Consider the following 24,806-nt stretch of genomic DNA (forward strand, 5'->3'; position numbering starts at 1 on the left):
ATATATATATATAAGTCTTTCACAAAACCATTTCCATCCCTAAATACTATTCACAAATTATGGTTATTTTTTGTCCCTTTGCTCCTTATTCTGCATCCTACAGTTAAAGACTTTGAAGGACTAGTCGATATATAGGTCGCCAAGCATATGAGCTCAATCCTAGTTTGCAGTGTTTTGTAATGAGACTAACAACCTTCCTCATAGCTTTTGTAAGTGTGAAATCAGGCCATGTCTGCAATGCAGCCAGGTGAACTTACTAAAGAACAGGCAATGTTCTTAATTACATTTAGCTTATTTCCCTTAGTAAGCATGAATTTAATTAACCACTATAAGAAATATAACGTGCTTCAACAACCACAGTATCAGGGCCAAGGTAATACTTTATACGGTGTATGTACTTGGTCTAAAGCCTTTCCATAAAAACCAGACATTTAGGCCAGGTATAATTCCATTAGTGACAATGGTTTAATTACATAAACTGCTGTGTCTCCAACTACACATTTCTTACTAAACATAAAAAATATTCTCAGCATGATAGGTTAGCAACTTAAGTAGGCCAATTTCTCAGTCTTGGATCTTCAGAATGCTTCGCTTCTCCAAGTCATTCATCTCTTTTAGAATAAGTGCAACATTGTATCGTATCTCCTGAAATTTGGACACAGGAACCTGTAAATAGGAAAATAAATACTTATTAATGGATGTTAGATATTTTTGACTTGATACAATCAGATCAACAATTGCAGCTTGTGAATCAAGGGGTTCCTAAGTGTGAATTAGGGGTTCCTAAGCCTTTAAATGGAAATCTTTAGCCCTGAATAATTTAGTTTCATGTAAAATACCTGTTCATCTGAATATTAGAGTTACATTTGTAAAAGAGAGATGGGCCTATGAGGCAAATCTTTCTGTACCAGAGGCAGTTGGGCTCCATTGCCTTATGGTATCAGTAACTCTGAAGCTATCAGACCTTTTATTGCTTTGTTGTCTAATGTCAGAGGTTTTCCCTTAATCTATGCGGTTCAACTGAACTGTTTTCAAAATTTATCTTTACCACAGACCTCAAAATGCATGCTACAACTGTTTCTCATTGAAGATATCTGTAATGGCTTAACTTGCTTCCATCTCTCATGTTATGACAAGAGCACACTGATCAAGAGACGTACTGAGAGACAACAGTTAGTAGTTACTTTTAATAATATTAATAATATTTTAAAAGTTGCTTTTATTATTTAATAATAACTTTAACAGCAGGTATCTTAGATACAGGGAAGAAAACATCCTAGAAGATCTTAAGACATAAGCGTCAGTACACACTATGTAAGAACATCATGAATCACTATCAAATCTAACTTGCACTTAACACTATATTAAATAATAAATAAACATTAATTGTATTAATACTGTGTTGCACATTCTAGATGCAGGACTTTTAACGGAGTGACATTTAGTTCTCTTACTCATACTTTACATATGTTAATTTTATTTACTCAACCAATGAGTTTGTGGTGTTAAAATTATATGTGAGTACAATAAGAGTAAGATTAAAATTAATAACAAAAAAGATTAATAAACTGATTTTATTGAACCAATCTAAAACACACTAAATAATAAGCATTTTGTTAAATTCTGTAAAACCTTAACACCTTGTACACACAAAGGTCTATGTATTGTTCCATTTAGGGTCTTTAAGATACCATATTAGTACTAGATTTTGATGTTGTGCCCAAAATGGCACCTTCGATTGAACATCACCCTTCACATATTTGGCTAGCTACATAAATAAAAAGCATATAAATGTCCATTTGAAATAATTCAACAAAAAAAGGCCTGGAGCTGGGATGGCATGGAGGAAAAAAATCTTATGTGACAGCAAAAGGTTTCTTCCAAAGATGTGTTTGTAGATGACCATGGAGGAATTTTAATACCAATAAGTTATATCATCTTAATTTACCTCAAAGCGATGTACATTCCCATCAGAAAGTTTCAACTGCATAAGAATGGAGGGCTGCAAAGCTCGGGCTAAAGAGCTGAGACACAAAAATTATTTGTAAATGATCAATACTTTACTCACTACACTGAAATCAATAAGTAGGCTTAACAATACCTATACTGTACAGTGAAAGCTGCCATGGTGTGAACCTTTTCTGACTGAAATATGCCATTAATTGGTGGTGTATTTTTACGCAAGTCAAGTCCACAATAAAAGAGAATTTATTTCCTCAAATTAAGTTTTGAGGTGATTAATTCCTTGTAGATAAAAAACTAAGCATATTTCTTAACACCTCACAAAAACTTACACTTGTTATGAAAATGAGATAGCCTTCTCAGTATATGACTAGAGAATTGTTTAAGCACATGAGTATTGTACCTTGTTGAAATGGCAACATCCACCCTCCATCTGAATTCCTCTAAACTGGGTATTCTTGGGCCCTGCTGTTTGACAACATTATCTAGTGTTGATCTTCTAGGAAAGGAAACAGAATATGGACTTAAGATGCACAAACTTGGATACTTTATAATATGTGCAGTTTAAATACAGAGGCCAGCAAGTAAGAAAAATGAGGAACTGATCCCTGTGTAGCTCCTAAAATATATCTTAACTGCTTAACAAATATTACAATTTGTATAGCCTGAAAATATAGCAATTACTGGCCACCCTACTACTTTTATACATACCTATTTCCAAAGACTACACTGGCAAAGTCTGCAATGAACTCCTCAGAAATTCTGAACATGACAAAAAGTAATAAATCAATAGGTCATCATAGATTATACACAAATACACACACATATACATGTGTATGTATGTGGTTTTTTATATATATATATATATATATATATATATATATATATATATATATATATATATATATATATATATATATATAGAGAGAGAGAGAGAGAGAGAGAGAGAGAGAGAGAGAGAGAGAGAGAGAGAGAGAGAGAGAGATCACACAAATTCAAATTTACTTCAACAGACATTTGGTTAAATTTTGTTCAAATTAATCTGAATAATCCTAGACCATTTTACCTGAGCCCACGGAGATCCTCTTTGAAAACCTGAAGAATTTAAATGGTGACATTTAATTCAAGGTGTTTCCTTGGCACTGAGACATGCTGTTATGCTGAAACATAACTGCGCTCTGCAATGATGAACTTTTACTACAGAATTCATCTGACACATCTTTGGCATTGTTTTTCTATCATTGTATTACCAATAAATATTTACTAAAAATACTGTAAAAATAACTTTATTAAATGTATAGTCAACAAAACAGAAAAATAGATTGTGATATTACAGCTCTAAGAAAATCCCATTTACAGCTTTTTTGAGTTTTACATTTCTTAAGCAGTGTATTAACCATTGAGTTGGGGATTTTTAGGCATGGCGCTATTTAAAATTTGTTAGGCTAAGGTTAATTTAAATGGAGTATAAGAGAGACATCTTCCTTATGCTTACCTATTAAAAATCTATTAAAAATCTTAAACTGTGGAAACAGATATACAGTAGAAGACATATATTTAATCTGGCTTCTATAACTAAACGTACCTCTTGTTTTAATGAAGATGTCGGGAGCCGCAAAGCTTCTTTAAGAAGTTCATACATGCCTGAAACAATGTGGCTTAACATTTCTTCTGAAAGAGGACTGTTCTGTGCGATGTCTGCCATGGCCCCACCGCAGTCCTTTCCCTCAATTGCGTTCACTACAACTGTAAATTGAAATTGAAATATCAAACAAGTACTTTTCTTGAAAAACCTAAAATGATTGCTAATATTATCAATAATAATACTACCATATAAAACAACAAAATAGTACATGTAAATATGGTATTGAACGTGCACATCGAACGTGGGTTTGTTGTGGATTTTATTGTTAGTTAGCTAACAGCCAGCTAGCTAGCTAACTTACCTTTAAGGATTTTTCTAAATAACTCTTTGTCCAAATCCTTCAAGTGCTTGGACATAATTTCGACTTCTGTGGGAATTCTTCCGCCCAAAAACCCAACACTATCGGCCATCGTGCTACTTGTTAATATGACCAGAATTAGACTTTACAAGGTGCAACTGATCACAGAGAAAAACAAATGCTGGATAACATACTAACGCGAAACATTTGCGTTTGGAAGCTTAAAATAAATCCACAGATCAGTGAACCATCTAAAATCATGCTTCTGTGTCGGTTTTAATAGTTAACTATTTAGAAAACCAGAAACTGACTTTAAGGAAGAAGTGTTTTGTAATTATGTGATCGGTATGATATTTCCGCCTAGAGTCATGTGATTCGTAAACTGGGGATGATGGGAAACAGCAAACAATCACAAATTCATTTCGAGTATCGCAGATTCGCGAATCTCTAAAATTACTTGGTTTGGAGGCTCTCACATATTTATAGGATTTACAGCGCATCTATGCAACTGCTTCATTATTCGAACGCCCACTGGAGCTATGTTCGTAAACTGCTCTTACACTCGCCCAGTGCACTGGCATAATTGCGAGACCTTTATTTTGAAGGAACTTATTAACTCTAAACGATTGTGCATATGCTTTATCATTTAGTAAGGATAAAAGTGGATTAATCTTATGATACACATTCATACAATATCTTGGCATAGTAATGTTAATTTATTGATTTTGCTGTTAAAGAAATTGGATCAACGGCACAAATCTCCACTTCCACTGCAAATATGCGTACACAACTTTCTGGTGACGTTGCTCCTGAAACCATCTAGGATTTATATGGCATGATATGCCAAATTGCTTCATTATTCGAACACACAGTGAGCTTCATGACCTTGTAGTGTAGTACCACAGATCTCTCTGGAATTTTCAGTATGTCCTGAATACTGAATATTTTATATTCCTTTTACTATTTCCTACCACCCATCTTCCCTGTGTTTCACTATGCTCTCCATGACCACACAAACATCTATCTATCTATCTATCTATCTATCTATCTATCTATCTATCTATCTATCTATCTATCTATCTATCTATCTATCTATCTATCTATCTCTCTCTCTCTCTCTATATATATATATATATATTTATATATATATATATATATATATATATATATATATATATATATATATATATATATATTCATATATATTCAGAGCTTGTTCCTGTGCTGCCATGATTAGTGCCTCTATGGTGTCTTTCAACTAGCCTTCATCACACACACACACACACGTATATATATATATATATATATATATATATATATATATATATATATATATATATACGTTGACATATAATGCTTTAATATCTCAAAGTTTATCCCACAAATCAGAACAATCAAATGACGATGAATCAATCTAATTGACATGTACATTTTATGTTTTTACTGAGTTTGGAAAAAGGGATACGCTGTCTCGTATCGGTCGTATCCTAGTTAACATTCGGTATTTCGGTGCACTGCAAAATCTGTTGCGTTGGAGACGCTGCTATGCGGGTGTCTGCGTCAACTCGTCGATCTTTAGCGTATTTCCTTGGAAATGGTTCATGCATATGATATATAGATCATATATCATCTTTACGCGAATGCTTTTCCTGTAACGTTGTCAGGTAGCTAAAAGTTGCGTAGGAAGGGTTTTGCCACAGAGGATATGGAGTTCGCACTGTGAACAACTAAACAGGTATGTTTCCTACGATTAGCTCTATCCAGTTACAGTTATCCTGCTTTTTATCTAGCTAGCTATACAAATAAACTAGCTAGCTAATATATTCGAGTCAACATGAAATGTTAAAATGCAAGATTAATGTTAGATAGCTAATCTAGTAGCTAGCTAATCAACCTAGCTAGGATAATTTACTCGGTGTTGGAGGACTGCTAGCCAGTTTAGTTAGCTGGCGTGGCTAGCTACTTTGTAAACAAAGGAAAACGATAGCGTTAGCTAGGATAGCAAACTAAACCCAATTCGACTGCTACACAAGACACATGACCATCGTTTCATTTGCCTGACATTCTACGTATTGCTGATTTGTCGTTATTTGGCTATCTTAAAATCAATGTCGAGTACTCGTGGAATGCTTAACTGGCTGGCTGGCTGGCTAGCTAGCTAACTCTACCTAGGTAGATATTTTGGGCTAGCTACCTACAATTCTAGATATCTGAACTGGCTAGAGGAACCCACAGAACTAGTAGCTAGGTTAGTTGGGTTACTTGGTAAGTCATAGTAAAAATGCAGATGTGTTGATTAGCAGCTTTAAGTTGAAGTTAACTTGAAACTAGTCAAAAGTCGAACACGGACAATGGCTAGTATAGCTAATAGAATAGTTAGCTATCCAGTTAGTGGTGGATTCGTCTTACGTTACTGTAAACCTATAATTGTCTACTATTACCAGAATTCCAAACTATACTTTTATCTTATTTTTGGAAAACGTCACAGACGAATATTTTAGAGCACATAGTTACTAATTTCTTAAAAATGGGGTTGCCTTTTCAGGCACTCAGAAATGTGTATTAAAACATGCATTTCAAGTTAACACCAAGCCTAATTCCACAGGCTACATTGCAGCACGTACGCTTTGATCTTTACTCATGTTAATATTGCATAAAACTTTAATTAATCAAGCAATTAAAAACAAATTCCTTATTACAAGACGGACAGCTCTATTAGAAAAGTGAAGTTTCATATGTTTCTATGAAGTTTCATCATTTAAGTATTCAAAGACACTTGAGAAAATCATCAGTCCATTGTTTCATTTTAAGGTAATAAATAAAGTACCCTGTTAGTTTAATTCCTGTTTTTGTCTTGTTTATTCTTGGTTCTGCTTGTCTCATGCAATCATCAAAAATGTTGTTGTGGCATTAGTATCATGGTTGCATTTTCATGTAGTGCAGGACAGTATATTTTAGCAATCTTACAATGTGGATCTTTAACATTTCAAGCCAAATCGTTCTGAAGGCCACTCTGCTTTGGAGGCAGAATGAATGTAGTTGGTTAATAGTCAGTGAGTAGAACTTATTATGATTGGTTAACAAGCAATGGGTGTACATTTTCACTCCACACTGTTCCTCTGCAGTGGTTCCAAGAAATAACTTTAAGACCAAGTGTGTAAGAACGTACTGTAGTAGTCAGCGGAATGAAGCAGTCACACACACAGTTAAAGTCTAAACATAGCTACCGTTCATGTATAACACAACCAAACTTTTGGACACACTATTATACAATATCCGTGAAACCCTTTATAGGATAAAATGGTGGCTAACATCATTGTCCCATACATGCGCAGAAATGCCTCTGTTAACCGTGAACTTACTATTCCATGTTAATACCTGCCTCAGAGGCAGCAGAGCATGTATATATAATTCTGCAGATTCCTCAGGGTGAATGTTCTCACCATGGCAACGTTTACATCTGGTTGCAATTGAGGTGCAAAATTATTTTCCGCCCCCCCAATTCTAACAAGTGAAAACAGAGCATTACTTTAAAAAAAATTTAAACGTTGCCCTCTTTCAGACAACAACATTAAGACTGTCATCAAGCGATTTAAATTGCCATTGTTTAGTTAGGTTCTTAGCAGTTATTGATAGTTTGCCTGCACAGCACCTTGTTGGCTAACAACAAACAAGTGAGTGAAGAAGATGAAGCTTTAGAGGCTAATTAGCTTACCAAGAAGTTTTCCAGGAAACTAAAAACCATATAAAAAGGATTTATTAAAATAAAAGGCAAAACCACAATTAAAACAGTGTACTTTTCATGTAGTGCACAGCTAACATACTGAGGAAGCATATAGTTTTCTAAAGATAAGCTTCACCTACTGGTTATTTTGATTGACATTGGTTGTGGTTTGAACCATTTAGGTTTCTTCTGTCTCTGAGGCAGAGCTTCTTTCAAAAGCTCTTAGGTTTTGAGTTGTGATCTTGTACATGAGCCCTAAAATCTCAAACCACCCCAGTCATTGTCAGTGTATACAAGTGGGCCTGACGACGGGGTGAAAAGTGAAGACACTATTTGTCTGATGCCCTCTAATAGCTGGCTGCAATACAACTTGTAACACCACCCATTCCCATGTAAGTGAATGGCTCAGATGACAAACTTTCATTTCAAATTACACATCTGATGATAATTTTTTTTGGCAATTGTGTTCTGACAGTTTTTGGCAGTTGTCATTTCTATAAGCTCCCCACACAATAATACAATGAGGTGACTGACAGTGATTGGATGTGTTGATTAATAGTTAATACTGGTGGTCAAACATGAATGCACAACACCTTACTCGACAGCAGTAAATTCATGTAAGGTTATCTATTTATTTAGCTGGCTAGCTAAATGCCAGATATTATTTTTTCTAAGATATTTTTGTGATGGGACCTAGAGTCTCTACTGTGCATGCTATGGCTGCAATTTTGATCTACTCTGCAAGTGCACAAGATGGTAGGTCCCATTTCAGCCATATTTTTGGCTTCAGAATTTCACCATCCATTAATACAGTCTATGGTCCCAGGCCGTAGATTGTATGACTGTATACTATTGACAGTTGTTAATAATATACTATTAACAAATGCAGTTGCTCCAAATATTGTAAAAGTGAGAAACTGCAAATTGTTTTGCCCACTGAAATATAGTATTTAGTTCACATATATGATCAGGCAATGATTTGGTTTGTTTTCTTTATATGTGTATTCACTTAACTGTATTCTAATCTGTCTGATGCAATTCTGTGGCTGTTATTCAGGTTCCAAATGTCTGACGACCTTTATGCGAAGTTCCTTGCTCCTGAGGAGCCTTTTCCTTTGCTGTCGCAGCGAGGAAACCTCAGTGAAGATGGAACATTGGATGTTAGTGACTTTGGCTGTCAGCTATCTTCTTGTCATCGGACTGACCCTCTGCGGCGGTTTCATAGTAACAGGTGTGGCTCTATGCAGATTTACACACATTGATAGGGATGTATTCTACTGTTTGATCTAAGCAGTGGTCCAAACCCTTTGTGAGCAACACACTGAAGTTTTGAAGAATTTTGTGTTTATTGAAAGAGTTGATGAGTTTATTGATATGCAGGTTAAACTGGTGCATCAATCTATCCTCACGTGAAGTAGCATCAGACCCTCAGAAGATAGCTGTACATATATATAGCTTCTATGTAGTTGTTAAATCATTTAAACAATTACATTTGTTTTTTAACAGTTGGTATGGAAATTTGGCTATGGTCTTTATTGATTGCACAAAACTGACTACATTGTGAAGCTGTTTAGGCAAGGGTGGGATTTTATTTAAACCCCACCTACGTTATATTGCCAAAAGGTTTTGCTCACCCATCCAAATCATTGAATTCAGGGGTTCCAATAACTTCCATGGTCACAGGTGTATAAAACCATGCACTTAGGCATGCAGACTGCTTCTACAAACAATTGTGAAAGTATGGGTCGTTCTCAGGAGCTCAGTAAATTCCAATGTGGTACCATGATGCCACATGTGCAACAAGTCCAGTCATGAAATTTCTTCACTACTAAATATTCCACAGTCAACTGTCAGTGGTATTATAACAGAGTGGAAGTGATTGGGAATGACAGCAACTCAGCCATGAAGTGGTAGACCATGTAAAATAACAGAGCAGGGTCAGCGCATGCTGAGGAACATAGTGTGCAGAGATCGCCAACTTTCTGCAGAGTCAGTCGCTACAGACCTCCAAACTTAATGTGGCCTTCAAATTGGTTCAAGAACAGTGCGTAGACATCTTAATGGAATGGGTTTCCATGGCTGAGCAGCTGCATCTAAGCCTTACATAACCAAGCGCAATGCAAAGTGTCAGATGCAGTGGTGTAAAGCATGCTGCCACTGGACTCTAGAGCAGTGGAGACATGTTCTCTGGAGTGAGGAATCACACTTCTCCATCTGGCAATCCGATGGATGAGTCTGTGTTTGGCGGTTGGCAGGAGGATGGTACTTATTTGACTGCATTGTGCCAAGTGTAAAGTTTAATGGAGGGGGGGATTATGGTGTGGGGTTTGATTTTCAGGAGTTGGGCTCGGCCCCTTAGTTCCAGTGAAAGGAACTGTTAATGCTTCAACATAACAGGAGATTTTGGACAATTTCATGCTCTCTATTTTGTGGGAACAGTTTGGGGATGGCCTCTTCCTGTTCCAATATGACTGCACACCAGTGCACAAAGCAGGGTCCATAAAGACATGGATGAGCAAGTTTGGTGGTTTGGTGACCTCAACCCGATAGAACACCTTTGGGATGAATTATAGCAGAGACTGCTAGCCAGGCCTTCTCATCTAACATCAGTTTCTGACTTCACAAATGTGCTTCTGGAAGAATGGTCAAAAATTCCCGTAAAAACACTCCTAAATCTTGTGGAAAGCCTTCCCAGAAGAGTTGAAGCTGTTATAGCTTCAGAGGGTGGGCCAACATCATTTTAAACCCTATGGTTTAAGATTGGGATATCACTCAAGTTCATATGAATGCGAAGGCAGACGAGCGAATACTTTTGGCAATATAGTGTATGTGTTTAACACTCAGGCAGTGAAATAATAAACAGAGAAGATTGTGAGGCAAGGAAAGGGTTGAATTGTATTTAAAACTTCTGATAACTAATGTACAAAAGTCATGCAGTAGGGTCAACATTTAAGTAAAATATAGACAATTTGGTAATCAAGCAGTGAAATAATACATGTCTTTACCTATGACTAAGATTAATGACCACTTTGTTTGTCTTTTTTGGGAGTCCCATTAGGAGACCATTTACAGTAATTAACCATGCTAAAAAAGCATGGGTGAGTTTCTCTACATCTGGTTTTGACAGAAAATTTAGTAACTGATTTGATGTGACCACTAAAACTGAGGTCAGAGTCTATTGGTATGCCAAGGGAACAAGTTAGCTCTTTAAATTTGAAGGCTTTTGAGTCTATATAGGCAGCGTGTCTTTTCTCTCAACTGCAGAATGTTTTGGCACATCCAGATGTGCTTAAGGTACTTACAATGTAAGTCAAGGGGACCATAGTTCTTTGGGGAAATCTGAGTGTTGTCTGCATAGCTGTGGTAAAATGGCCAAATTTTACAAGATTTTAAGATAAGAGGAAGCAAGTTAAATCAGATTGGTCCAAAAATCGAAGGACATAACTCTTTCAGAAACATTAATTTTCTATTGCAATAGAGGTCCAGTCCCATTTCACCTTTGCTTCTACTATGTAGTCCTACTTCTCAGCTAACTTTATATTTTTATTGCTGATTTGTTCATGACAATCCTGCATTTTGGCCTATTTTAATGTTGCATCACCCCCCCGAAGACATATGTCCAACGTGGAACTAAAGTCCTGCACTTTACTACTCTCTTAATATCAATGCAGACTAGAAGGGTTGCCTGCAGAGCACTGCAAGGAGCCTGGTAATGAAGCGGTGGTCTTTTTTTGTTGTTGACCGATTGGTGTGTGAAATTGTGAATGACAAGTGCAGACAACTGAAAAAGGATGCCTATAGAGAGATCACCACAGCCAAGGATGGCATATTTGAAATGTCTGGCAAGAACTTGTCGAGTCTGTTTATGTAGAAGCCATCAAGGACTGCTGATGTCATGTTTGGTTCTTGAAACGTTGTCCCATTCCTTAGGTGAAGATTTTAACCACTACCACTTGCAACTCAGTTCCAAGGGGCAACGGGACACTTGAAAACAAGGGATATGTAAAAAAAATAATAAATGGGTTTGGGCATAAGTAACTCCTGCCTTGCAAGTATGATCTAAACCATTTTAGAACCTTTCCTGACTGTAGATAAGGTTTTTATAGGCACTGGTATCAGAAGCAGCACTGAGCTCGAGCAGCAATATAATTGAAATCTTCCCAGATTTTTGAGTTGAAGATGTATAGCAGAGTTTCAACAGACTCCAATGGTCTGCATAGTGCTGGGCACAGATTGCTTATAAAACGTATAGCCATGCTTTCATTTATAAACCGCTTAAATCTGACTCATCTGGTCGTGAGTTATAGTGAGGCCCATATATCAGCAAACACACAGTAGCCTAATGATGTGACAAGGCTACATCCTTAACAGAAGCTGATATGTTGAGACCTTTTGAGATAACCAAATCCAGAATGTGATGATGACACTGTGTGATCCCAGCTACACTGCTGAGAGTCCAGTATTGTGCAGAGATCCTTGTCATAATTGCTCTTGGGATTGTCAGTATGTTTGTTAAAATGTCCAGCAGTTACAAAATGGCCAAATTCAGTGGAAATAAACGATACCTGTAAATTCATTATTGTGTATTGTACTTCGGAGGCCTCTAGACAATTCCAAGTACTATTCTTGGGACCCCTTTCAGAACTAGCACTAGTACAAAAATCAAGGCAAATAATGTCCACTTTTGGCTTTGTATTGCTTTTGACTTAGACACTGTAGCTGGAAATACAAATAAGATGCTTGTGAAAATAAAGAAAACAATTTGAGAAAAGCGCTAAGCAGAGAAGGATCTGAACATCATGGAAGCAGGAAGCAAATGTGATGCTGGATAGTAATAACTTGGCTGATCAGGACTATAGCATTGCTGCAATTTTGCTGTGAGCTGTGATTCTTGGGTAAATCAAATAAAATTTATTTATATAGGACTTTTTACAAAAGATGTTGTCACAAAGCAGCTTTACAAATGTCCAGGTCCAAGCCCCCACTGAGCAAGCCAAGGGCGACAGTAGCAAGGAAAAACTCACTAGAGCATGAGGAAGAAACCGTGAGAGGAACCAAGAGGTGCCCAGCTTCCTCTGGCTGACAACAATTTTAAGAGAAAAATAAATCGTATTTTTTCTTTAAAAAAAAAAAAGAAGCAATTAATGTCTAGTCCAGTTTTCTAGATGTTCTAGTCTGGTCCCGATGGTGTGCGTGTGTCCAAAACCCATCCCACATGAGAACGTCCATCAAGGGCAATGGAGAAGTAGTTGGCTGGTGTGGAGGTGTGGTGGGCTACAGCAGGGGACATCAGGAGGTGGTGTGAGTAGCCATGGCAGCTGAGACACGTTGAGGCTCAGTAACATCATGACATCAGGAGTAGGTGTACCTCGGCAGAAAGAGAGAATAGAATATTGGGCATGTCCAGGTATGAACGTGTGTAAATTAGGGAACTATAATGTGCAAAGATGGACTCTAGCAGATCTAGCTATGGCAGCATAGCTAAAAGGATAGAGCCAGAAGGAACCATAGGCATGAGGGTACCCTGGAACTTCGGCACTCTGCTGCACTCAATCAACAAACTTCAGTGACATAAGAGAGGTGAAGTGACAGCATCATAACATCTCATTTACCAACTCTCTTTACATATTGTACATATGCTCTACATATATCTACCATTGCACAGACCCAAGAATTGGTTGTCTGAACTGCTTTCTCTGGTTGAAGCTCATGAAATATCAGTTATTCCAGACTCATCCATTTGCTCTGTTGTCTTCAGATGGAATCTGACATCATGTGGCACCAGTGTGGCAAGCTCAGAATGCAGTGAGGAACTCTTTTCCTCTGTGTCTGTGGGGGATCAAGATGACTGCTACTCCCTCCTTGATGACCAGGAGCTCACCTCTTTTGACCTGTTCCCGGAGGGCAGTGTCTGCAGTGATGTGTCTTCTTCCATCAGCACATACTGGGACTGGTCAGACAGTGAATTTGAATGGCAGGTAAGAGTCAGAAAAGCCACAACTCTGTTTCCTTATGTTTACCCATCACACAAGATGAATCCCTGCGTTCAGGAGAGAGCTGCCTTAGTAGACAGTACTTTTGGCCAGCAATTGCTTGCTCCCAAAATAAACCTTGAAACCCTGTCCCATTTATAAGTTGGCAAACAATTGTCTTTTAAGGTACTTTATTTGAGACAAATTTTAAGACCGTATTGCATAGGTACTTCTCAGTGAAGGCACTCACGTAACTGTGTTCACTAAACCAAAGTTCCATGGAAGTTTGAGAAATATGATGGGAGAGCTGTCTGACCACTAAAAGTGTAGAAAACATTTACAGTTACAAAGTTGTGTCCACTGATACAACAGTCAAATTGTGGTTCATCAATTACATTATAAATAATTTTCATTCAAGTTCAAGTTCAAGTTCAAGTTTGGTTCATTTGTGACATACATAGTCATACACAGTACAACACGCAGTGAAATGGTGGAGAGTGCTCTGTCCAAACTGAGGAAGAGAACCAGGGGCGCATAGAGAAAAAAATATATATACAGATAAATATATATATATATTCTATGTATGTACAAAAATATATTAACAGTGTATGTACAATATATGTATATTATGATTATAATAATATATGATTTCATGGTTAATATTGTCAAAGATATCCAGCTTATGTAAGTCACCAGCCAGCATTAGTTAATTAACTACCTTTGTGCTGTCATATAGGCTGTCAGCTAACCACAATAATGATTGCAAGACACAAGTGCACAAGTTCATTTTTAAAAAGGAAGCAGGACCCCTTTAAACAGACACCACCATGTTATGCCTCCATGTTTCTACAGTAGCCCAGAACGGAAAAACCAAACACTGGACCTAGAAAGTCCCATTCTAGTGTTTGTTGAAATGGTAGCTTGAATTTGGTGGGGCACCGGTTAGAATATGTAGAAAGAAGAAGAATCAGAGGTTTTGCTGGTGTTGGCTAACCATTTTGTGTTGTTGAGAAATTTGAAAGCCCAAATACTGACACACAGTATTATACTGATTATTTAGCATAATAAAAAGCAAGAGAGGGCCATCTGAGAAAACAAGAAATAACAAAACAAAATTGGGACAGGCGACAGCATAAACTAGGGAAACACTGGTATGACCTTTCCCAGATGGAAATCGCTGAAGGGGGGCAAATGTTTTCAGAGTGATGTCAATGTTGTCTGTTTTCTGCTAGACAGGTAATTTAGCATACCAATCTAAATATAATTTTTTGCATTTTGCAAACTGTGAGGTGTTGGTGCCTGACTGGAAAGACTCCTTTAATGTTTTTAATGGACCCTGTACTGAATGACCAAAAAACAGCTCTGCTGGGTTCAAACCTAAGAACTCCTGAACTTTGGACTTTGTTTGGCAAAAATGCTCAAGTGTGCCTTGTGACTCAGGGTGGTAGGGACTAGAAATCTGATGCTTATGTCTAAAACATTCACAATCTGTGCAAAAACTTCATGTATAAAGTTGGTACCACAATTTGTTTGTATCAACAGGACAACCTACATGTAGTGAAAATCTTTACTAAAGCATTTATGACAGTTTGTGCCATAATCCTCCACACAGCAAACTGTGTAATCCATACACATAAACATTAAGAGGTACTGGTTCTTGCTTTTTGCTTTTGGCAGTAACCAGCACATTTTACAATAACACCCTCAAAAGGTTCTCACAACTGGAATTGGGCACAATGGTGCTGGAACCAATTAGACTTCCCAGCTTTCTGACTGGTCTCACACACTCAGAAAATGTGACAACATCCCCATGCAAAACTGGCCAAAAAAGAGTACAAAATCCTCTGGTAATACCTAAATGTCCTGACCATGGGTGTTCATGTCCCACTCTTAAAACCAACATACACAATTCAACTGGCACTACAGTCTGGAAAGAGTTATTCCTCACATTTTTCTCTTTAAAGTCTTCTCTTCTATGAAATAGGTTACCTGTTTTCCCCTGTCTGCAGAATCACATACCAAATGAAAACATCGCTGAAGTGTGTCATCCTTGTTCTGAGCCTCAGTTGTCATTTCTCAGTTAAATGGGATGTCAGCAAATGAAAAACTGACTCACCATCCATAACTAACTCACTAGGAGAGCTAACCTCATCTGTCCCCTTAAATACCATCGCATCTGAAAGATCTATCTCGTCCACAAGGTGGCAAGACTGAGCACAGGCAGTAACATAAGCAGCAAAAACATTACCAAACTCCTTCATAAGATTGTCATCAGGTTGTGCATTTACGTCAGAGGGTCTAAAAACTTTTAAAATGGGGAGACCTCCACTTCCCTCCCAAGATCGTTACCAAGGATAAACTCAGTAGCACAGAAGACCCACAGGAGGTTTCACTGTTTAATGACAAAATGGCCTTGCAAATAAAGGACTGAGCAGCTCCAGTATCACATTGGACTGCCATAGGCACAGTAGCACTGTCACATCTGATAGGAACTGAACCCCTTAAAAAATGGCTGGTATACAGCGGTTTGTGTAGAACTCTCAGGAATGGTGCCACTCTCACAAGCAACCCCATTAGGTTGAGTACTCGGATTTTATTGTCGGTCCTGCTTATATTTAATCTTAAACAGTCATTGGCAATGTGGCATAATCCATGGCAATAAAATACTCATGTCTATCTGTGCCGAAACGCAAATTAACAGCAGCCTGAGACCATGTACTAGCTTTACATTCATTTCAATACATTTTAGTCATTAAAATCCTCCAAAAGCATGGGTTCATGTAACAAGGTAAAATGTAGATATCCACTTGTAACAGTCCCTTCCCTCTGCTAAATCTGCGTGTCTGTGTTTCAGATTTCAAACAATTTCTAAATTTCTGTATGCCTCAGGAACAAGCTCATAGACACGCAAGATAACTATATTCACAGTGTCATAATCCAAGCTGTCACTTAATGATAAGGTAGAACACACTACTTGTGCTTTCCCCACATGTTTATGCTGGAAAATCAATGTCAAAAATTATTTTGCTCTCCTTAATGAAGTTGCAGTATGCTCAGATATATTAAAAGTATGCACCCATTTCAACCTCAAGAAATGGAAGTGCTAATGCAATGTACTTAGTCATGACAGAAGCACTAGACTCATCTGAGAGCCAGATGAAACAGCTGCAGAGATGCAAGAACTCCAGCAGAGCTGGTGGAGACATGGCAAACTCCTTCACCTTTTAACTTCAGCTCCTGTAGCTGAGTCTCACGCACCATAAAAAACTGACAAAACTCCTCAGAACAGATTTAGATTAAACCATGCAGGAAAAATATAGTCATCCATTATAGTTGTAACATTTATTTATTTTATTGTTCCCACAGAAATATGCAATTGTAAAGCCCTTTTCATTGTGTCCCTATACTCCCTATATAGAGTAGCGGTGACTTGCTGAACCGCTTCTGGTGTGAAATAAGCTTTAGTTGGAAGTTCTCTGAAGCACCATTTAAATACTGACTTACTTATGTTCCTTGCCTTTCCATTCGTATATACCCACACATTACTATTATAGTATATGCTTCTTTTCATTCATTCTCTTTTCCCAGTCTTCTTGTTATTGTTTCTCTGTTCTTCAGAAAACTACTTTAACCATGCATTTCTTTGCTGAGAGTCCCATCTAGTGGCATGCATGGCACATTGCCTAATCAAAAGTTGAGAACTTGCTCTTATGTTTACCTACTTGACAAAAATGGACATGAACTTACAATTTTCCCAAACCTTTCCATCACCACTTGCATCTCTACAGCACATTTTAATACTATATGCACTTCATCAACTATCTTAAAATGTCATATTTAATCTGAAGTGATTTACATTCATATCACATTATCAATTCTTAACATTTCTGTCAAATTCTCCCTCAAAAACATTTAAAAATGTTTGCAAGTCTATTTTCCATAGAAAAGTTATTTTGTGTTTAGAAATAAATTAATTTGATATTGTCAATGAATTGTTAACATCAAGTGAAATAGCTTTTGTGAGTTTGATCTTTTTTGTTTTTATTGCTGGCATTGTGACCTGGCTGAATAATAGGTTATATGCTATGATGCTAAATGCTCAATGATGAATTAAGCTATTTTTGACACTTGTGAAAGTGCATGTATATTTGCAAGTAACTAACTTTAAAGATTGTAAGTTATGCACCATTTGGGCTTTAATTTGCCAATATTATGCAGCAAAAGACTTCATGTCCGCCATAACGTATGCGACTACATTGAGAATGTTTACATTGATTTGTATTTGTGCAATGCTATGCCAGTAAGTACAGTCTGCCAGTAAATGTGAAGTTCTGTTTAGAAACTTATGTATTGTCAATACTGATTTATGCATAAGCATTCACTTGATTCCTAGTATAGTGTTTGTATGAAAACAGATCTACAATAAAGGCATTTTCCCAGAGAAAACCTATTTTTGTTGACATGGGATAATAAGTTAGTAATAAATCAGTAAAGGCCCTTTTGGAGATGGAAGATGTTTTGTACAGGATTTGAATAGACTATTCAGACAGTAGAATGGGCTAGCTTGTATTTCATTTAATTTGCTACATAACAAACAAGAAATTACATTACCTTGTGAGAGGTTTTGCCAAGGAATTTAATTTTCCTTCTTTTAATTACATTTTTCATTCCCTTTTAATTCATATTTTAGCTTTCATTTGTTTAGTTTGAGGATAGCAACACTGCGATTTTGCTAATACAGTCTTGGGTGTTTTTGTTAAATTCTAGTTAAAATAAAATTGCCTCAATAATTTCATTTGGCTATGTAATACCATTAACTTTTCCAGTCCTAAATGTAGATCAATAAGTCATATTGTTACCGTAACGGTGAGTGGTACGGAGGCAGACGCATATGCAGAAGAGTGAGATTTATTAGGGGCAAATTCATGGTGATTAGAATATTCCAAGGTCAAATTACCAACATGGAGAGTTTGAGAATACATAACACAAAAACAAGGGCTAGGGTATTATACACAGAGGCTAGGAAACACGAACAACTAATAATCACAAAAACAGGCTTGGATAAACGCAACGACTAGACTTGCATACAGGCTTACATACACTGGTTAGACTTCCAGTGAACTGCCAAGACACAGGGAGCAAGACAGGGTTTAAATACATGAACTAAAACACTAAAGACACAGGTGCAAATCATGAAATGGCAAAAACCAAAACAAGGACTGATCTATAACAAATGAGCATTTCTTTCTAAATTAATTACATTGATTGGGTAGGACGACAATAAATGTGGTTGCAGTTTGAGACCTTTTAATATGCATGTTTGCAGGAATGAGTGAACTGGGTTTTTTTTGGTTTTTTTGTTTTTTTAAAAATTGTTCTAACTCTATGTAGCTCTTTGTTGCAATTGTCTTTTAAGAATGAACACATGTATATGTTTTTAGTTGCCAGGAAGTGACATTGCCAGTGGGAGTGACGTGCTTTCCGACATTATACCCAGTGTACCAAGCTCACCCTGCCTTGTTTCAAAACGAAAGACCAAATCTCACGGGAACCTGGATGAACTGCCATGGAGTGCCATGACTAATGATGAACAGGTATGGCCTTAACAATACAAGCTGCTTTTATTATTTTTTTTATTTATTGTGAGCAATATTATATTATGACATCAGTATAGTTTGTAAATGTCTAATATGTATCAGTAAAATGCCATGTCAATGTCAGTAATGACATTTTAACAATTAAAAACACAAAATTCTTAAATATATTTTAAAATAAACCATACAAAATAATGAAATAATTTATTGACCGTGAGTGTTGAACCTAAATTAAATTAATCTATAATGTTAAATACTAGTGAGAGTGGCATTTCTTCAAGACTTGGGTATCTAAAGTAACAGAAGTTTAGAATTCCCTGACCTTCTAAAACACAGACATGGAGTTTGTGCATTCTAGCTCATTCATGTATCTTTGTGGCTCATTTACCCTTAACCTTTACAGTTAGACTCACTTGGTACTGAGGAAAAGCTAGTGAACTACATAGTTTGATTAACTATGTTTAATTAAAACAGTTAAGAGTCTGTCTTTCCATACAATACTATTGCTTTTTCCAAATGTAATAGCTGGCAAATTTGCCTTTCAGGTGGAGTATATTGAGTACCTGAGCCGGAAAGTGAGTACAGAGATGGGACTACGAGAGCAGCTTGACATAATTAAAATAATCGACCCGAGTGCTCATGTATCTCCGACAGACAGTGAGTTTATCATTGAGCTGAACTGCCTTACAGATGAAAAACTGAAACAGGTAAGTGGTATTGGTTTCTTGCCTAATTCTGCTAAAGGTATTGTGCTAAACCAAAGGCATGTAATGTACTGAAATGGTTAGTGATTCCACTGTTGTACAGTGTAAGAATGCCTGAGGGAGATGTTAATATCTTGCTTGCATTGACATAGTGCTTAGTTCAGTAGCATTGGGGTGGTTTGTTAGGAAGGAATTCCTATCATTGCTGTTTATGATGTTAGATGTTTCTTTTGTTTCAGTTTTGACAGAATTGCTGTGTTTTTTTAAATGCATTCTTAAAGAAACTAGTGTGTAAAACGGGTAAGAACCCATCTGTGGACTAAGAAACTGTTCAGCATTTACTAAACCATTTCTAACTGACAGAAATGCAGGGATTGGTGTACAGTAACTACACCCATTGGTTTAAGGTGGGAAATTGTATGCAAGGCCAGAGATAAACATATCAGTAGCTTCAAGCATGACTAGCTGCTAATTTACCACATTCCACTTCCCATCTCTTCCTTTCGCCCCGCTACCCAGGTGAGGAACTACATCCGGGAGCATGGTCCACGGCAGCGGCCCGGCAGCACGCGAGACAGCTGGAAGCGGAGCGTGCCGAGCAGCACCAGTGGCAGTGCCCACAGCAGTAGTAATGGCAGCATGGTGAGCAGTGGCAGTAGCAGTGCCGGCTCCACCGCCTCAAACTCCTCCACAAGCATCAGCCGCGCCCACAGCGACGGCAACCTGGCCTCTGCCGCGGAGCGCATCAGAGACTCTAAGGTGGGCTTCGGCTTCTGCCGTCCAGTGTCTCACATGGATTAGGTCCAGCCTTGAACTACAGCCGTGGCCAAAAGTTTTCAGACTGACACAAATTTCAGTTTACTGCCTTTTTTTTAGGATCCTTTTGTCTGATGTTTATATGGTGAAGTACAATTCTAAGCATTTCATAAGTTTTTATTTTTGTTTTAAAACTTTTTATTATATCAACTACATCCAGTTTAAGCAAAGACTTAATATTTACAGTGTTGACCCTTCTTTTTTAAGACTTCTGATATCTAGCATGCCAAGGCAAATTGCAGCTGCTGGGCAAAATCTTGACAGATGGCAACCAATTCTTGCCTAATCAGTGCTTGGAGTCGATCATGGTTTCTGTGTTTTTGTCCACCCTCTTTTTGAGGATTGACCACAGTTTTCAATGGGATTGAGATCTGGGAAGTGTCCTGGCCATGAACCCAAAATTTCGATGTTTTGTTCACCAAGCCACTTGGTTATCACTTTTGCCTTCTGACATGGTGCTCTGTCATGCTGAAAATAAGCATGGTTCATCGACAAATTGCTCCTGGAGGAAGTTTTGATACCATCCCTTATTCATGGAAGTGTTCTTCGGCAAAATTTTTAGCAAACACATACTCCCTTGGATGAGACGCAACCCCACATGAATGGTCTCAGGATGCCTCACTGTTGGCATGACACAGAACTCATTGTAGCACTCACCTTTTCTTCTCTGCATAATCATTTGTCCAGATGTCCCAAACAGTTTGAAGGGGGCTTTATCAGAGAAAATAACTACCCCAGTCTTTTGCAGTCCAGTCCCTGTACATTCCTGCAGAATGTCAGTCTGTCCTTGATGTTTTTCTTGGAAAGAAGTGACTTCTTTGCTGCCCTTCTTGACACCAAGCCATCCTCCAAAATCCTTTGCCTCACTGTGCATGCAGATGCACTCACACCTGCCTTCTGCCATTCCTGAGCAAGCTCTGCACTGGTGGTGACCCGATCCCATAGCATACAGTGGCTGGAATGCAGTAATTTTTTTGATAAAGTTAATTTTCATGGCAAGGAATGACTTAATTAATTAAGTAATTAATTGCAATTTATCTGATCACTCTTCACAATCTAGAGTTAATGCAAATTGCCACCATAAAAACTTAAGCAGCAAACTTTGTGAAAACCAAAATTTGTGCTAGTCTCAACTTTTGGCCATGACTGTACACTTCAATGCCATATTTAAGTCATTTTAGGAGATTCATTTTAGTCCTGACCTAGGCTTAATCTGGGTCTGGGAAACTGGCCATATCTGCTGATTAGTCATTAATTTTTCTTATTGTCTCATTATGTCATTTAAGCAGTAAATTATTATTATTATTATTATTTACTGCTATAAAATATTTTTATGGCCCTTATGACTGTCCCAAGCAATTGTATAATAAATGAAGTTATTGATGGTGAATGCTTTTTCTAGAAACGCTCTAAGCAGAGAAAACTGCAGCAGAAGGCTCTGCGTAAGAGACAGTTGAAGGAGCAGCGACAGGCTCGCAAGGAAAGACTGAGTGGCCTGTTTGTTAATGAAGAGGTCCTGTCACTCAAAGTCACCGAAGAGGAGGACCATGGCGATGACGTTGATATCTTGATGTGACAAGAGTGAATTAATCAGTGCTCCCTCTAAGCCTTGATTCGCTGTCACACTGTCAGTCATCTTTTATTGCTTTAAGAGTGAACGTCTTAATAGGTTTGAAACAACATCATTCAGAATCCTTAACAAACGCGAATCAAATAACAAAAACTGAGTCAAATGGTGAACTCACTCCATATGGCAATAAACCTCAGTTTTTAATTGGACAGTAAAGAGGTAACAGAGCAATCAGTTTGCAAGGTCATGTTAATATGTCCGTTGTCAGCATTCTGCATTATCATTTTAATCCATCAAGGTCAACATATGGAGTAGTCTTTAATTCACCACTATGGTCACATGAACATGTTTGGGACACCAGGCATAGAGGGAACACTGAAAACCAAATGCATAAAAGGTCATTGCCTTCATTGTAAATCAGTGATTCAGTGATTTTTAAAATTCGTGATTTATTATATTTCTGTTTGTGTTGTTACCTTGCTTGTAGTATAAAGTAGGCAGGGTTTAATACTAATTTCTGGAGGAGTTTGGGTTTGGGGGTAAATTGTTTTGCCCCAGATGAATTACTAAATATGTTCTAAGGGAAGAAGTACTTACTGATGTAAGTAACCTACATCATCAGACTTTCTTAATTCTTAAGTAATGGAAAATTACTGAAAATTATAATTCATCCTTTGTGATGTACATATATTTTCATAAACAATGTTATGTCGAAACTGAAATGAAAACATTTGTCTTGAAGCATTTAAGCATTTAACTGGCATTAACACATTGGTCTTAAAGCATTTAAAGAGAACCACCAAAAATCTCAGTAAAATGCTGCTCTGCTCCCTCATGTTTCATCAGTGGAGTGTATTGATTACATCGATGTATTTAAAACGAATCATAGACTTTTAAGAGTGTGTGGAACTCTCACCACTCAGGTTCTGTAGATGTGTGGATTTTTTGGGGGGTGGGGTGTTATTTTCTGTACAGTGTAGTAAAGTGCATGTAGTGGTTTCACCTAAAGTTTTGCTTTAGATCACACGAAGTGCATTGGTGACAATAGATCAGGTGGGTTTAATGTTTAATTTTCTTTTGTTTTTGAAGCTTCTCAGTATATCCTTTTATATTTTTACAGAGAGAAACTTTAATATCTCCTGTGTATTAGAAGCCAGTTTTTGTTAGTGCAGATGTCATTATTTCCTTAATGAAATCACACTTGAACTTTTGTACTTGTCCACATCAACTAGTAATTGCCTTGAGAGCTCTCTAAATATACCAATAGCAGCGAATACAGAGAGATTTCTGTAAATATTGTACTTACTCTAAGACGTAAAGTTTTGTCGGGGCAAAACTAAAACTATATACAGGTAATTTTTTCTGAAATTGTGTTGAACTAATGCTAGTGTTTTATAAAGCTTTGTGTCAAATGTATCATAAAATCCATCATTTCCAGTGGTAATGCTCAAGCTCAGAGTTGTGTAATTACAGCAAGCAGCTTTTAAAAAAAAATCAACCTTGTGTACGTCATTGTCTTAACTGTAAAATATTAAAGTACTCAGATAATTTGCACTGACAGTCAAATGCATACATTATACAAAGAATCTGCATGTACAGTTTTTTAAAATTCAAATAGGTATTTTTTTCCATTCTAAATTTAAAAAAATCTTTTATTAATGTCATACTTCATTGTTCTTATACCCTAAATGAGAGCTGAAACTAATATTGATCATTATTAACTTGACAGCTTGTTAAATATTCTTTAATATCTGCAGTAATACAAAGGAAACATAGATCTGATTATCCTCCACAGTAAAAGGTTACATATAGATTTCACTGAAATCTGCTGTGCAAATGTCAGTTGTGTGCGGGTGTGCATGCATTGCAGAATAAACAATGTTTAGTGCACTGTGTTATAATTTTTAATATCAAAATGTAATTGCTAAATATATTAAAAGTTTAAGAAAACTACAAAAATGTAAAATAATAGTAATGAAATCGTGTCTTCATTCACCCACTGTAAGAAAGTTGTATTGTATTTCTAAAGGTTTAACATGCAGGTGTGGCGACATGTCAAATAAACACTGGAAGAGTTACCAGTCTCGTTTTCCTGAATTATTCAAGACATGAATTTTAAGATGCAAATCTTTTTCATTATGGTTCAATGAAAATGCAAGGGATACATATAAACACATTCCAAATATATATATATATATATATATATATATATATTGCACACCACACAAAGTTGCAGTCCTTGACAAATTCTAAGCTGTATCCAAAAACTTTTTTCTTTTTTTTCTTTTTTTTTGCTGAAAGCTGGCTCTAAGGAAGAAGGCCTAAGATTTCTTATATTTTTCACCATTCCAGGTAACAGCAAGGCTGAGTCAGTCAGACACTACTGGTAGTGTGTATGTATGCAATCTGAAAAACCCAATGAAAAGTGGGCTTTTACCCTTTTACTTTATTTCCCATTTTTATCCCCTTTTTGAGGTGTTGTAATGTTAGGGACTGAGTTTTCAATGTGTTTATGAGAGCC

At 37.0% G+C, this 24,806-nt stretch overlaps 2 protein-coding genes across 4 annotated transcripts; one reads left to right on the forward strand and one right to left on the reverse strand.

Annotated features, from left to right (window-relative positions):
- Window positions 1–441: 441 nt before the first annotated feature.
- On the reverse strand, window positions 442–4,276 carry commd5 (COMM domain containing 5). 3 transcript variants are annotated; one of them, XM_027030486.3, is made up of 7 exons: window positions 3,909–4,276; window positions 3,548–3,708; window positions 3,029–3,057; window positions 2,674–2,724; window positions 2,366–2,458; window positions 1,949–2,024; window positions 442–666 (listed from the first exon to the last, which is right to left on the reverse strand). In XM_027030486.3, the coding sequence occupies exons 1-7, from the start codon at window positions 4,015–4,017 to the stop codon at window positions 565–567; spliced, it is 621 nt and encodes a 206-aa protein (XP_026886287.2). In that variant the 5' UTR covers window positions 4,018–4,276; the 3' UTR covers window positions 442–564. The 3 variants fall into 3 exon arrangements, with proteins under 3 accessions (XP_026886287.2, XP_026886286.2, XP_081555245.1); XM_027030485.3 differs by having other exon boundaries at window positions 2,366–2,461; XM_081699119.1 differs by lacking the exon at window positions 2,674–2,724 and having other exon boundaries at window positions 2,366–2,461.
- A 1,171-nt stretch (window positions 4,277–5,447) lies between these two features.
- On the forward strand, window positions 5,448–24,363 carry fam199x (family with sequence similarity 199, X-linked). The gene is made up of 7 exons (XM_027030487.3): window positions 5,448–5,640; window positions 8,687–8,860; window positions 13,388–13,607; window positions 19,043–19,195; window positions 19,741–19,902; window positions 20,419–20,658; window positions 22,118–24,363. The coding sequence occupies exons 2-7, from the start codon at window positions 8,694–8,696 to the stop codon at window positions 22,289–22,291; spliced, it is 1,116 nt and encodes a 371-aa protein (XP_026886288.1). The 5' UTR covers window positions 5,448–5,640; window positions 8,687–8,693; the 3' UTR covers window positions 22,292–24,363.
- The last annotated feature ends 443 nt before the right edge of the window (window positions 24,364–24,806 follow it).

This window comes from Electrophorus electricus, chromosome 16 (assembly GCF_041902795.1).
Source record: "Electrophorus electricus isolate QZ-2024a chromosome 16, ASM4190279v1, whole genome shotgun sequence".
NCBI classification, from domain to species: domain Eukaryota; kingdom Metazoa; phylum Chordata; class Actinopteri; order Gymnotiformes; family Gymnotidae; genus Electrophorus; species Electrophorus electricus.